Genomic DNA, 13,579 nt, shown 5'->3' with positions numbered 1-13,579 from the left:
TCAAGACAAACTAGAACTTGAAAAACAATAACACATCAGCCTTCTTTTAAATATAGAAAATACTCAGCTGTCATTTCAACATGATATTTAATTTTTCAGAATGGCAGCATACACAAAGCAGACCCACAAATCTCCCCGAAAACAGTTTCTGCTGAATACATCATGTCTTCCAAAGAATTATAATAGATAAAGCCAAATGTGATATATAAAGCCAAAAGGCTTCTGTTCAAACACCATGTGTGGAGAGTCTTATTTCTAAGGTACAGTGGATGTTTTTCCCCACTTCATTAGAGAAAGGAGATGGCTTATCTCTCCAAGTGCAATGAGCCTCATCATTCCCTACTGGGCCCGACTCCCAATTCTGCACGTCTTTGGTTTCATAGCCAGTTAGACATTTAACAAGTACAATAACAACTGAATGCTTCAGTCTTTCCTCTTGATCTCTGTCTGTCAGACCCAGGTAACACCACCCTCTCCAACAATATAGCCACCCTTGAGATGTGTAAAACAGTGGGATGAAGATGTCTCAATAGCCCTCTGCCTGCCAGAATGGATCCTACACACAGTTATTGCAAACAGGGAATTTTGTCAAGTTTTTAAGTTGGCAGGAGCCTTAAAGTTGGAAAATGGTAAAGTTTGTTGGCCCAAGACATCGCTCTTATTCCCACCAGCTTTCAGCTCTGGGGTTGGCTTTCTCTCCTCACTGCTTTTTCCGTTGGAAGCTAAAGGAAGAAAGATATGGTCTTGTGGTGAGGGAGACTTCTGGAAGCAGCAAAGCTATCCACACAGTAATGCACTTACAGAGCATTTATTCAGCACCTACTAAGTGCCAGACTATGAAGAGGAAGAACAGCCAAAGCAGTGATAATTACGAGAACATTCCAATATCATTTTTTTTTTTAGTTTGATGAATAACATACCCAGGAATCCAAAAAATGCAGCTGGTGGGACTCATATCTGCAAATATGGAATTCATGAAATATGAGTTTAAAAGTCCTGTGAGTGGTCCATGGTGTCCTGGACTGTGGTAAACTTCTAGATCACCAAGTACTGAGCAGGTGATCTGTAGATGGTTGGTGAACTTGAATCTGGCCCAAACTGACAGTTTGGTAAGACTCTTTAAAGAGAAGCTTCTAGAGATTGGATCTGTCTTAAAAGACCTGTGTTTACTTGGAAGCCCATAAATAGGGTTCAGTAAATTTTTATTTTCTACTGCTACATAGCATATCATCATGAACTTAGCAGCTTAAAACTTATTAATTAGGGCACAGCATGGCTGGGATCCCTGCTCAAGGTGCAGGCCTGGCTGAATTATTTTCCATGAGGCCCCAAGGGGAAAAAAACCCACCTTTGAGTTCACCCAGGTTCTTATTCTCTTGCAGATTCTCGCCTCCTAAAGGTTACCTGCACCCACTGCCATGTGGTTCTTTCTATCTTCAGAGCTAGAGCAACAAGAAATTTCTTCCTTATGAAATGCCTCTCAAGCTTTGACCCTCAGAGGATCAGGTGACTTGGTTAAACCCACACAGGAAATCTCCCTATTTTAAGGTCAACGGATTCAGGACTCTAATTTAAACTTCTGCAAAATCCAGTCACTGTAACACCCAGATTAGGGTTTGATTAAATAACTGGGAGAAGGTATGTGTATCCAGGGTCAGGAATCTTGGGAACCATCTCAGAATTCTACTTATTGCAGGGAAATAGAGGAGAGGTAGGGAGAGCTGACATCACCTCCTGAGCACCATTGTTGAGGGGGTCTCCTTCCATTCCAGGAGCAGTACCCACTCTCATGGAATATCAATCAACTTATGAAGAAGCATAATGAGTATCCAAGGCCTCTGATCTCAGGAGGATCCAGGTATAGTCAGGGGATACAAGTGCCCCCATCTAAGGAATATCTCAGATGGCTCATCATGTGCAGGAAGATCATTATAGGCTGGAGTTGTCCCAGAAGCTCCAAGCAAGAAGTAGGGGTTTGACACTGTCATTGAAGAATGGATAGTCCATTGCACAACAGAGAATCATTTAGTCCTACTGTAACCTACTTGTGCTCCTTGGAGATACCTGCTAACCAGAGCCCAAGCTATGCTGGGGCAGTATGAGCTTGTGTGCTGGGAAAGCGTGAGGCACTAAAGGGAAAGGAGGGCTGTGGCAGCAGCAAGACTTGGGAAAACTAAAAGCCAGCAAACTGGACTAATGGCAAGAAGGACTCACTGTGTCCCAATGAAGGGTTGTCACCCTTTTTATTCCAGGAATACTCTCAGCCCTATATTTTTTCCCAAGTTGCAATAAACAAATACCATCACCCAGGGGAAGAACTATAGTACAGGTTCAACGGTGCTTTCTTTACTGTTTAAAAACCTTCCACAGCTTCCAAGGCTAAATTTCAAACTCCTTAGCTATGGTCTCCTAGCTGACTGAGACTGAACTGACTGATCTAGCCAACCATGCTGGGCTCCCGGCACATTAAAGGGAGACCTACGGAGTTTACAATCCCTTTTCACCCTTCACAAAATCTGGCTTTTAAGATAATTGCACAGGTAAAGAGGTCAAGAAACCCACACTCTGTTCAAAAAACTGGATCCAGGATAACTCTATAGCGGGCAGTACCTGTGTTTTCCTCCCGAGCAGTAAGCCTCAGGGCTCAGCCTGAAGAGAGATGGCTACAAGCAAATTTGCACTTTCAGGGAGAAATAAAAACACACCGGTCTAAAATTTTCAAAATGCTACCCCCACTACATCCTCTCTCCATTACCCTGAGGTACTCACCCCCTCGTTAGCAAGTGGTAAAATGCCTGTTAAAATATAATGTCTAGACTTATATTATTGCACGAGCATCTTTTTAAACAGAATTTAACAAGGACTATTAAACACCACCCTAACCTTCATTTCATGGCTACTCCTGTCAGATACACATGATGAAAGCTTATATTAAGGAGCCAATCAACACAGACAGTTCATTTACTCAGGGGAGAGAAAATCTTAAGTGTTGTGCATGGTGGCCTGACTTTTTGAGGCCTCATAGGAAACAGATCCCTTTCAAAGAGAGCTTCTTCAGGCTCAGACTAACCAGAACATTTTTTAAGGAATGATACACTTCCATAGGAATGCATGTCCAAGGGAAAACAGAACTTTGCTTTCCAAATCCAAGTGAGACTTGCTCACTTATTTTTCAATTGACAAACGTTTATTGGTCATCTGCTATGTGCCAGGCGCTATGCCAGGAAGGAGGCACAGTGTTGAGCAAAATTAGAGATAATTCCTGCCCTCAAGGAAAGAGAAGGAAAACAGATGTCAGTCAAATTATTACACAACTAGATGTAAAATTACAACTGTTCCAAGGAAGTTTTAATGAAATCAAAGAATGAACCAAATTTCCCAGAGGAGATCTTAGAGGATGAGAAAGAGATTAAACTTGATAAAGTGAGTGGGGTGTTGGGGACAGGCAGAGAGCATGGAGTGTGACAGAAAAACATTTCAGGCAAAGAAAAAGAACAGGTACCATTTTTCAAAGAAAATGATGGGGACCAATGGGTCAGAGCAATTTAGGGGTATTATAGGCTAAAAGTCCAGGGAACAGGTCATGGTGTCCAGATGAACAGGCATGCTAAAGAATGGGGTCTGAGGTTCCAATATTCTTCCTCAGAAACTGCATCTCTCCAACAGAGAACTGAAATCTTTGAGACAGCCTAATTATACAAATAAAGCCCCATTAATAAATTCATATGTCAAAGCCTTAAAAGCCCTTGTGACTATATTTGGAGATGGGGTCTGTAGGAGGTAATTAGGGTTAAATGAGGTCCTAACCCGACAGATTGGTATACCTCTAAGGAAAGGGAGAGACACCCTGAGTGTGCATGCACAGAGGAAAAATCATGTGAGTAACAGGGCCACAGGCAAACCCGAGAGAGAGGCTCAGGGGAACCAACCTTGCCCAGCTCCTTGATCCCAGATTTCCAGCCTCCAGAACTGCGAGGAAATAAATGCCTGTTGCTTAGGCTCCCCAGTTTGTGGTCTGTTGTTACGGCAACCAGAGAGAGCTAATACAAGGGGGAGACAGGCAGCCAGCAAGGAGAGGCTTTTGTTGAGCATTTTCTGGTCTGTGTTTGACCTGAGAGCCACTGATTGGCTTTAACTTGTTGGGGTGACAGATTGGTCACCAATGAGGTCCAGTGGCAGGGGTGTGAAGAACAGCCCTGACAAGGGCAAGAGTAGATGCAGGTTCTTCCAGGGATGGCAGACCAAGTCAAGAACCCTCCCTAGACATGGGGCTATCTAGAAACAAAGTAGAAAGGGTGCAAGCTCTTTGAAAGTGCTTGTCAAGAAAAGTGCCCACCATCAAAGGTGGCTCAGGGAGGCTTGTCAATAGCCTCCATTGACAGGAACGAACAGCAGTGATGATGGCCAGTCTTCTCTCCAGTGCTCAGTGAGCATCCGAGGAGGAGAGAGGAAAGTCCATTGGGTCAGGGAGGTGAGAGAAGGAAAAGGAAATGAAAGTTAATAGGGTCATTCAAGTGGAAGATTGGGGGACCTTATTCAGCAGCTCAGGACAAAGCTTCTGGACTCCCTTCAATACTCTGCCCATGTGCTGTCTCAAGTTACAAATCGTTTTTATTTCAAGCATTTTTTAGCATTTATCAGCTGAATGTTTTCTCAGCTAAGGCTTCTGCTGCCTGGATGTACTTTGGCAGCCCCCATGAGGCATCCAACTAGGACAGATGAACAGGCTTGCTAATGAATGGGTTCTGGGATTCCAATATTCCCTTCTTCGGGAACTATATGCATCTCTCCAACAGAGAAATGAAATCTTTGAGACAGCCTGATGATCCAAATAAGCAGCATTATTATATTTGTCTGCCAGGCTGATCACAGGACATTTGCAATTTATGACAGATATCCCAAATAGAAAAATAAACATGAAATATCATTTATTACAGGCACATCTATATCAATAAGGGGAAAAAAGAATGCAGACAATAATATGAATATTTGAGGCAAAAACTATTCCTGATATATTCAAACATTTGAATCAAACACTATCTTGCACTAAAAAGTTACTAATTTAATTCTTGTGATAGATCCCTGAGCGACTGGGTTGATATATCTTTTTACACCACTGAAAAAGCCTTTGGTAGGAAAATTCGTGGTGAAAACAAGATTGTAAGACCACTATTTAAGCTAGCCAAGAAAACAACCATTAAAAAATGCTCATGGCACTTTAGAAGCATTTGAAGGCAATGATTCTCATATAATCCTTGATATACACTGGATAGAACACAGGGACTGATTCCTTAGCTAATTATATTTTTCGGTTAAGGCCTGCACACAGGTATTGAATTTCATAAAGTCAATGAAGAGGGAGCTGAAAAGACACATGAATCAACTGCCAAGTCACTGACAAATGAAGGCCTATCTGAATTAGACCAGGTAATTTTGGAACAATAGAAAATTGACAAGGACAATCCCAGGACAGGTGCTTCAGTGAAGATGATTTAAATAGCAAAAATTAAGAGAAGCCCTGGGAGAAAGCATTCTTTATAATCTTTCTGAGAAAATCAAACACAAAGGCTATCATGTACTTGCATCAGAAAAAATCACGCCCTCCAAAAAGCCACACTTGATTCGTTCTGAATAGTTATAAGAATTAACCTACACTTGTAATTATGACCTATATTTATAATATACAAGGTAAGTTTCTTCTCATAATTTTCACTTTCAAATCCCAATCAACTCTGTTTTCACATGAGGTTTTGAAGCCAATTTTAAGGGAACTAACTTTAAGGATTTTTTTCAGGTCCCCAGATGAAGAGGGTAATAGTCAGGGTTCTCTCTTCTGTCTTCCCTCTTCTCTCTCTCTCTCTCTCTCTCCCCCCCCCCCTCATCCCTCTCTCATCCCCTCCTTTGGTTTGGCTTCTAAATCCAGAGGATGTGACTCTGATCTCCTTCTCCCTGTTTCCAGGAATATCTAAACATACGTCAACTTTATTTTTAGAGTAGTCCATGAAAGCAGCAACTCTCACCTTTTTTCCAGAGAAGCACATAAGACGACCATCTTTTAAGATATTCTCCCATGAGCAAACCAAGTTGGTGTGCAATCTCTACCACTAGATGTAATTTCTTCCCTTTCCCTCTGACTCCGAAGACCAAACCAGAATGTAAAAAAAGTGCAATTACTGTGGAGTCTTCAGTCTTCCAGAACGTTCCTTTAATTTTCTAACTTCATGATTATCTGTAAAAGATCTTTTCTTCATGACATCTATTAAAAGCCAGTCACTGCCCTGTATGAGGTCACTTCATGCTCTTGAAGTTACAAATTAAAATGTAACCGATGTGATTCTGCAATCTGTATTTGGGGTAAAAATGGGAGTTCATAACCCACTTGAATCTAATGTATGAAATATGATATGTCAAGAGCTTTGTAATGTTTTGAACAACCAATAAAAAAAAAAAAACTATCTTCAACCATTCTGTTGTTTGACTTTGAATGGGTGACATTTGACAGGAAACCATGTGCCATATGTATTTGAGAATCATTCCAAGGGAAAGTTCAGAAAAATAAGAAGGGAAATTCTAGGAAAGCCTTCCTTGAAAGGAAACCTCATTTTGCACATGCTCAACATCCAAGGGGCAAAAGAGCCCTATGCACTGGTTCCTTTTCCTCAGAAGAGGCAGAAAGCCAGACCAGCAACTTCTGTTCTGACGCTGGACAAGTATCACCAGGGCCACATTAGCAGTGACCTTGTAAGGGGAGATAAGCCTGGTGCTGATTTCTCACTGAGCTAACAAAAGACAAGAAGAGAACTCACGTTTCCAGGAATGTGCACTTTTGAATCATTATTTTTTCTTCTGCAAATTGCTTGAGACTTCAGAGGCATCCGAACACTTTTTCCCTCTCCCAGAGTTCGCAATTTGTTTTCATTATTTATCAGTCCAGCATCTCAACTCAACTGAGGCACAATGGCAAAAGATGCAGAAAGGATAATTAATGTTTTCTACGTGGACTTCCTCATCTTGGGTAGATTTATGAATTTCATTTCCATTACGCAGAAGTTAGGATTTTTAACCATGAGGGAGGAAGAAAACCCTTAATTGTTTTTTTATTGCCTCAAGAGCTCCAAAGACATCTTGTGCTATGTCGTCATTTACATTTCACACTAAATTCAAAATACGTTTGAAATGAGCAAATATTAGTTTTGATTTGACCCATCTGTGTTAAATGAAATACTAAAAAAGACAGCTAAATCACTATATTAAACTCAGTGATTTGTAAACAATTTGTATGTTCATTTGTTCTGGGTTAAAAATGCCCCAAAGCACAAGTTTTATGAAACCCACAAAGTAAATTGCATTGTATTAATCTGATGGAAGTGGGCCATGATTTCTTCCTCTTCACTCCATTAATTTATTTCCTAACTTGAGTTAATTAGTGAGGTCCCTATTTTTAAAAGCTCTTTGAAATTCATTGGGAGAAGGGGACATTTTCAAAAACTACTTTGAAAACTTACTGCTGAGGAAATGAGCTAAATATAAAAGATAAAATTCCCCCAAGATATTATCACTCATGGAGCACCTGACTGCCCTTCAACAATCTTGATGCTGGCCACACAGAGGGTGATTAATATACAGTTGTCATAAGAGAGAGGGAAAGAGGTAGAAGTAAAGAAGAAGAGCACCCTGAGATCAAACTTTTTCCTGGCCATTACTAACCAGAGAGGATGATCCCCATCTCCAAATGAAAGTCTGTGACATTCTGGTTTTATACTAGCCAGTGAAGACTGACTTTAACTTGGAACACCCACTGAGGAAAGAACTCACTGACATCTATTCAAAGAAACAAAAAAATAAATAAATAAAGATTGGCCAAATAGAGAACAAAGGTAAATCAATTATTTTTCCCCCTTTGGTCAAAGTAGCCAGGATTCCTAAGTTAGACTGGGAGGGGGGAAAAAAAAAGAAAATTCATTCACATTAATGTATAAATTATAGCCAACAGCTTAAGATATGCTTAAGAGGATATGGAGAAAGAGAGGACTGGCCTTTTAACAAATGTTCAAATTTTAAGCAAGTGTGATGTCCATTCCTTCATGTTTTGGACAGCAGCCAGTGGGCAACAAAGATGGAGCAGGGTGTCCTTCCCACATCCCCACACGATCTTACCTGCCATGACTCCCTACTCCAGCTTCCGGTGAGACTGGCCAGAGGAAGAGCAACGCCACCATGCTACCCTAGGTAGCACCTTTGTTGTTGAAGCCTTAGTTCATTTTCCCTCTGCCAAGTGCCTGTGAAAGTCATGGCCAGACACTCATTTTCCTGCCCCAAGATGTATAGGGAGGAGAATTTTGGTGCTATACAAGAAGATTTTGATCTGTCTTCTGTAAGCCACACATTCCTCCTCTATAAAATGGAAACAGAAATCACCCAGCACAGCCCCTGAGGCAGAGTTGGCATCCAAAAACTGCAGGCCTCCCCCCTCTCATTTTGCACACTTAGATTAAAATCAAATCAGCCGTTCACCGATACACCAGAAGCCAGGAGCTGGGCTGACACAAAACCTACCTGCCATCCAATATTCTGCCCTGTCTAACCCCTGATCCTGGAACCAGTCACTCAAGTTTCCCACACCGAAACAAACAGCACCATGATTTATCCCCTCTCCCGCCACCACATTGCAAAGTGGAAAAGTGAGAAGGAAGAAACATTTGCAGTATCAACTCCCTCTTGACTCACACACACCCAAAGCTCTTTTTCTTGTTTTTTCTTTAAAAAAAAAAATTTTTTTTAAACCCTTCACTCACACACTTCACATGTCCTGGGTTAAAAACTCAGTCTCCCAAGTTTAGCAATGAAGTCCCTTTTCTGAAGACTTTAGGGCCTCACAGACCACGGGCTCCTTTGAAATACCCCCATTAAACCCAGAGAAGCCCTCGGTATTTTAAATCCTGTATCACAACAAAGTTGGGGGAAACAAACAGCTTTCTCTGCATGGGAATTGGGTACTTTGGGAAATCAGTGAAGTCCCAGAAATCTGCAAAGCTGCAATTTCTAAATCAGACAAGAGGCCATGCAGTCTTGCTCTGTTTTTTGGCTCTGGTAAGAAATGATGCACTGCCTCAGAAACCCAGGCTCCTGGGCAGGGCATGTCTGAGAACTCCAGTTTTTGTTTTGTTTTGTTTTTGTTTATTTTTTTTTTATTTTTGTTGTTGTTCTTTTGTTTTGTTTAAAAAAAAAAAAAAACAAGTAGAAGATCACTCCAAGGGGAATAAAATAGCAGCCTGGTTTCTCCAGAGGAGGAGAAGAGTGGGAACAAAATCTAATTGCCTAAGAAAGGCTCTTCAGGATAGAGACAGATAGATAAAGGGCTCCCTTGATCTCTGCAGAACTTGGCCTTTGCAAAGGACTTTCACCTCTGCGTTACCTAATTTATCCTTCATATTTCCCAGTAGTTTTATGTCTATTTTACCCAAGATATTCTGTGACTTGCCCAATGTCACAGAAATTGTGTCCCAGACCTTCTAACCCCACTTTAGTGTTCTTTTCATCATAACCCACCACAAATTCCCAAAACATAGAGAAGAATCATCCAAAGACACAGATCAATATCAGTGCCCTAATTCTGCTATGACTTCAGCCCCAATGAACTTAAATTTAGACTTTTAGGGCAAGACTTCTCAACAAGAGGACCATAGGAAATGGTTCAGGTGAAGGTGGGGTGCTGCTCCCAGATCGCCCTCCACAGTGACTCACTCAGGAAGATGATAGTCTGCCTCCTGGCAGTCCGACTCTCCTCACTCTCTGACTTTCTCATCTGCAGCTGTTGCCCGGTCCCAGCCAGCGTGCCCTGCTTGCTCCTCTGGAGCACTTGCATCATGTTCCAGCACATGAAGGCCACGGAGACCAGGACCAAGAGATAGACGATGAAGGCACCAAAGATGCTGGACTGGAAGACAGTCCAGCGGCTGGAGAGGTTGGTACAGATGGACATGTTGGAGGACTCAGGGTGCTCGTGGTGGCGGGTTCGAGAACGGTTGCAATTGAGACCCCGGTGACTGGGCACATTCACCAGAGGGTACTCAACACCCATGGCAAAAAGCAAGGGCAATGCTACCAGGGCAGAGGTGACCCAGACAAAGGCAATCAGCAGTTTCACCTGGCAGGGCCCAGAAACAGCCTTATACCTGAAGGGATGACAGATGGCAACATAGCGCTCAAAGCTGAGCGTCAGCACATGTAGCAGCGTTGCATAGCTGCAAGTCTCAAAGAGGAAAGTGTGAAGCTTACAGGACAAGGAGTAGCTGGGTGTGGTCAGGGGGTTCCAGATGATGCTGTAAAACTCCATGGGCATGCCAATGAGGAAGACCAAGATGTCTGAGCAAGCCAAACTCACCATGTGGTCTGTCACTTCCTTCTGCAAGTAGCCCTTCTTCTGCAGTACCTGGGTAACCCGAATGGTGACGCTATTCCCCAGGATTCCTACCACAAAGATGATCAGGTACACCAGGAAGAGGGTGATTTTGATCCAAGTGGCCACCTCAAAAGCTGGGACATGGCTGTGATCAATGACCTTGGAGCAGTCATTGCTGGAGCTACTGGATGAAGCCATTAAGAAGAGAGTCACGCTGCCAGATTCAAAAACTTCTCCAACTTTCTTTTCTTCTCCCAGCAGAGCCCAGAGTTCTTTGGCTGCAACTCCCAAGTGGACGCAGGACTTTCTCTCACTTGAGTTCACTTGACCAAAAACATAACTCGGTATTTCGGCGCTTTCATGAAAGCTTCCTGGAGCAGCCCAACCTAGGAGAGGCTGGTGGAGCCTGGGGGTGGGGTTTTGAGATGAGTGTGCCCGAGTGAGGGGGAGGAGGAGGAAGGAGTTTCTACTCTCCCAGCCCGGCTGAGACAGACACCGCAGCCCCTGGCGCTCCCGCCCTGACCCTCTTTGCAGTGGGCACTCACTTTGCTGCAGCCCTCCTGTCCCCCTCCAGCTTCCTGACATTCGCCCTGACCCGCCCTCCAAGAGCACCCTTTCTGGGGTTGCCGGAGGCAGGAGGCGGGGAAGTCAGTGATCAAACATTAACCACGGTCAATCGTGCTCAGCGGCCCGGCTGCAGATCTAGCCCAGCCACCGGGTTTGACTCAACATACAGGCATCGTCTCCGGAAGACGATAGCCCCACCTCCGCTGTCACCCACGCGGCCACTGCTTAACCAGCACTTGGGGTCTGCCCCCTGATGTGCATTCCAGGGGAGGCGCAGCCCCAGGGAAGCTGGAGTGCGCTCACTGGGGACTTTGAGAAAGACAAACTTCCCCCTCGCCCGCCCCGCCCCCACTCCCACAGCAGTCCCCGTCTTAGCGGTGGCTTGCCCTGGACACCTGCCTTGGAGTCTGCTACCGGCCGGGCCGCCCTGGAGGAAACAGCGAGCGCTCGCTACTTGGTGCCCTGCCTTTGGGGCACTTAGGGTGTTTGCAGTGAATGGCTGAAGTGTGACCTGCCTGGAGCAGAATTGGTCCTGCGGTCCCTTCCCGCTGAGGGATCCGAACCCCAAAAGGCGTGGGCGCGGGGTCCCTCCTTTCGGTTTCACTCCACCACACAGACTGCTCTCTCCACAGCTGCTGCAAATCTTTAATTGGGAACATGCATATGGATGAGGATGGCACAATCCACTGGGATGCTCTGAGTGGAGGGATTTATGCCCAAAACATCAGGAACAGCAGGAGCAAGCTAATGTGGGAATGTCGGGACAGGGCCACTGCCATAGAAAAACTACATTGAGGGTCATGACATTTTTCCTCTTTGGAGAAAGGAAAATCTCTAATGTTTTCACCTATTAATTCTAAAATCAGAGGATTGGGAGGTGGGGAAGAGGAGAGGGAGACAATCCTACGCATTGTAGGACAGATACTTAACTACCTAGGGCCAAAACTTCTCCAGACTTCGCTGAAAGGGGGGGCGGGGCTCTAAGTCATGAACCACCAGCTTGAAAACAGTAAACTAATCCCCTTTCCAACACAGGCCCTGTGCTGAAACATCGTTATATTATCACAGTGGCTACCCTGGTCCTATCATTTTAAAGAGGAGGGACCTGGGGTACCTAAAGGGTAGCTAGGTGCTTTCCCAAGATCATAAAAGAGGGTGTGAGAGCAAGATTTCACTTCTATGCAGAATCTTGAAAGAAGGACGGAAGGGTTAGGGTTAGGGTTAGGGTTAGTCAAACACAGAGGAGCAAAGAGCAGAAGAGTGGTTGGTTACCAGAGGCAGGAAGGGGAAGAAAACAGGAACCCACAGGTCAAGGGTGCAAAGTTACAAAGTAAAAGAATAAATCCAGCAATCTAATGAACAACTGGAGGATAATAGTTAATAACATTGTAATGTACATTGAAATTTCGCTAAGAGAATAGATTTTAGCCCCCACACACATACCCTGTCATTCTGGAAGATGGCAGATTGAATTTGCTTGACTACAGTAATCATTTCACTCTGTGCGTGCGTGCGTGCGCATAAAAATCCTATGTAGCACATCTTAAAAATAATCAGTTTTTTTAAAAAATGAGAGAAAGATTTGAAATTAACCTGGATCTGATCCTTGAACCCACTTCTTAACTCCTCACAGAAGGGAACCCTATAAGTATAGCAGATGCTCGGGAAATGTATCCTGAATGACACACACAGAAATAGGAAGTCTGTTTTCTGAACCTGGACCCACAGTTCATGACCTTGGGGATTACTTGTCCTAGGGAGGGAAGGCTATATGGCCACCAGATCTCTATAATTAGCTTCTTATGTGGCCACAGTGTTTTCTGTCTCTCTATATACTTGTTCTCTCTGTTAAATTACAAGTTCCAAAGCCAAGGAATGTATCTTCTTCCTCTCTCACAGCTCTCCATAGCACCCTAAATAATAGGTTTTGCTAGAGGCCTCACCATCCCCCATGTGTGCTATTTGACCTCCTTTCTAGCAAAGAAACTCCTAACTCATTTCCTTATTGGTACATGTTTTTAGCTAAAAGATCTCAATGACATTCTACCTGTCCTTAAAAACTCATAGGATAACATGATGGGGGTAGACGGGACCCTTGGGACTTTCCTAACTCCAGACTAGAATCCTGAGTGGGCTCCTCTGCAAAAGCCTCTGGTTGCTTGATGCTCCAGAGAAACTGAGAAGAAGGTGATCTAGGTCAGACCTAAAAACTTCCCTACCCTCAACACACACACACACACACACACACACACACACACACACTTGTGCGCACACATCCCACATCCCTGCTTCTAACCACCTCTTTCTTCTCAAAACTATAAACAAGTTAGGGCTCTTTCAAGTATCCCCCGGCCCAGCCACAGATCTGTCCTTTCAAATTCTCCTTAGTCTTTTTCTGAGCCCCTATTATGCATCATGCACATTCATATAATTCATTTCTTTCCATCCTTACAATGCTGCAAGGTGTATATTATTGCCCCCATTTTGTAGATGAGGAAATTCAGAGGTGGGGGGTTAAATGACCTGCCAGAAAGGTGCAGAGGCAGGATTCAAACTCGTGCCTATCTGGCACACCATGGTGCGATCTCTCTGTGCACGACAAGACTGTGC

At 43.8% G+C, this 13,579-nt stretch overlaps 1 protein-coding gene across 1 annotated transcript in view; it reads right to left on the bottom strand.

Moving 5' to 3' along the window:
* The window catches only part of Gpr39 (G protein-coupled receptor 39), a 196,053-nt gene extending 185,303 nt beyond the window's left edge, over positions 1 to 10,750 (bottom strand). The window contains exon 1 of the mRNA XM_027954035.3: positions 9,745 to 10,750. Coding sequence (XP_027809836.2) covers positions 9,745 to 10,600 — 856 coding nt within the window. The 5' untranslated portion in view covers positions 10,601 to 10,750. The remainder of the gene's footprint in view (positions 1 to 9,744) is intronic.
* Positions 10,751 to 13,579: the final 2,829 nt, after the last annotated feature.

The sequence above is a fragment of the Marmota flaviventris genome, chromosome 11 (genome assembly GCF_047511675.1).
Source record: "Marmota flaviventris isolate mMarFla1 chromosome 11, mMarFla1.hap1, whole genome shotgun sequence".
Taxonomy (NCBI): domain Eukaryota; kingdom Metazoa; phylum Chordata; class Mammalia; order Rodentia; family Sciuridae; genus Marmota; species Marmota flaviventris.
Note: the sequence above shows the minus strand (reverse complement) of the source record. Positions and strands in the feature narration are given on the sequence as shown.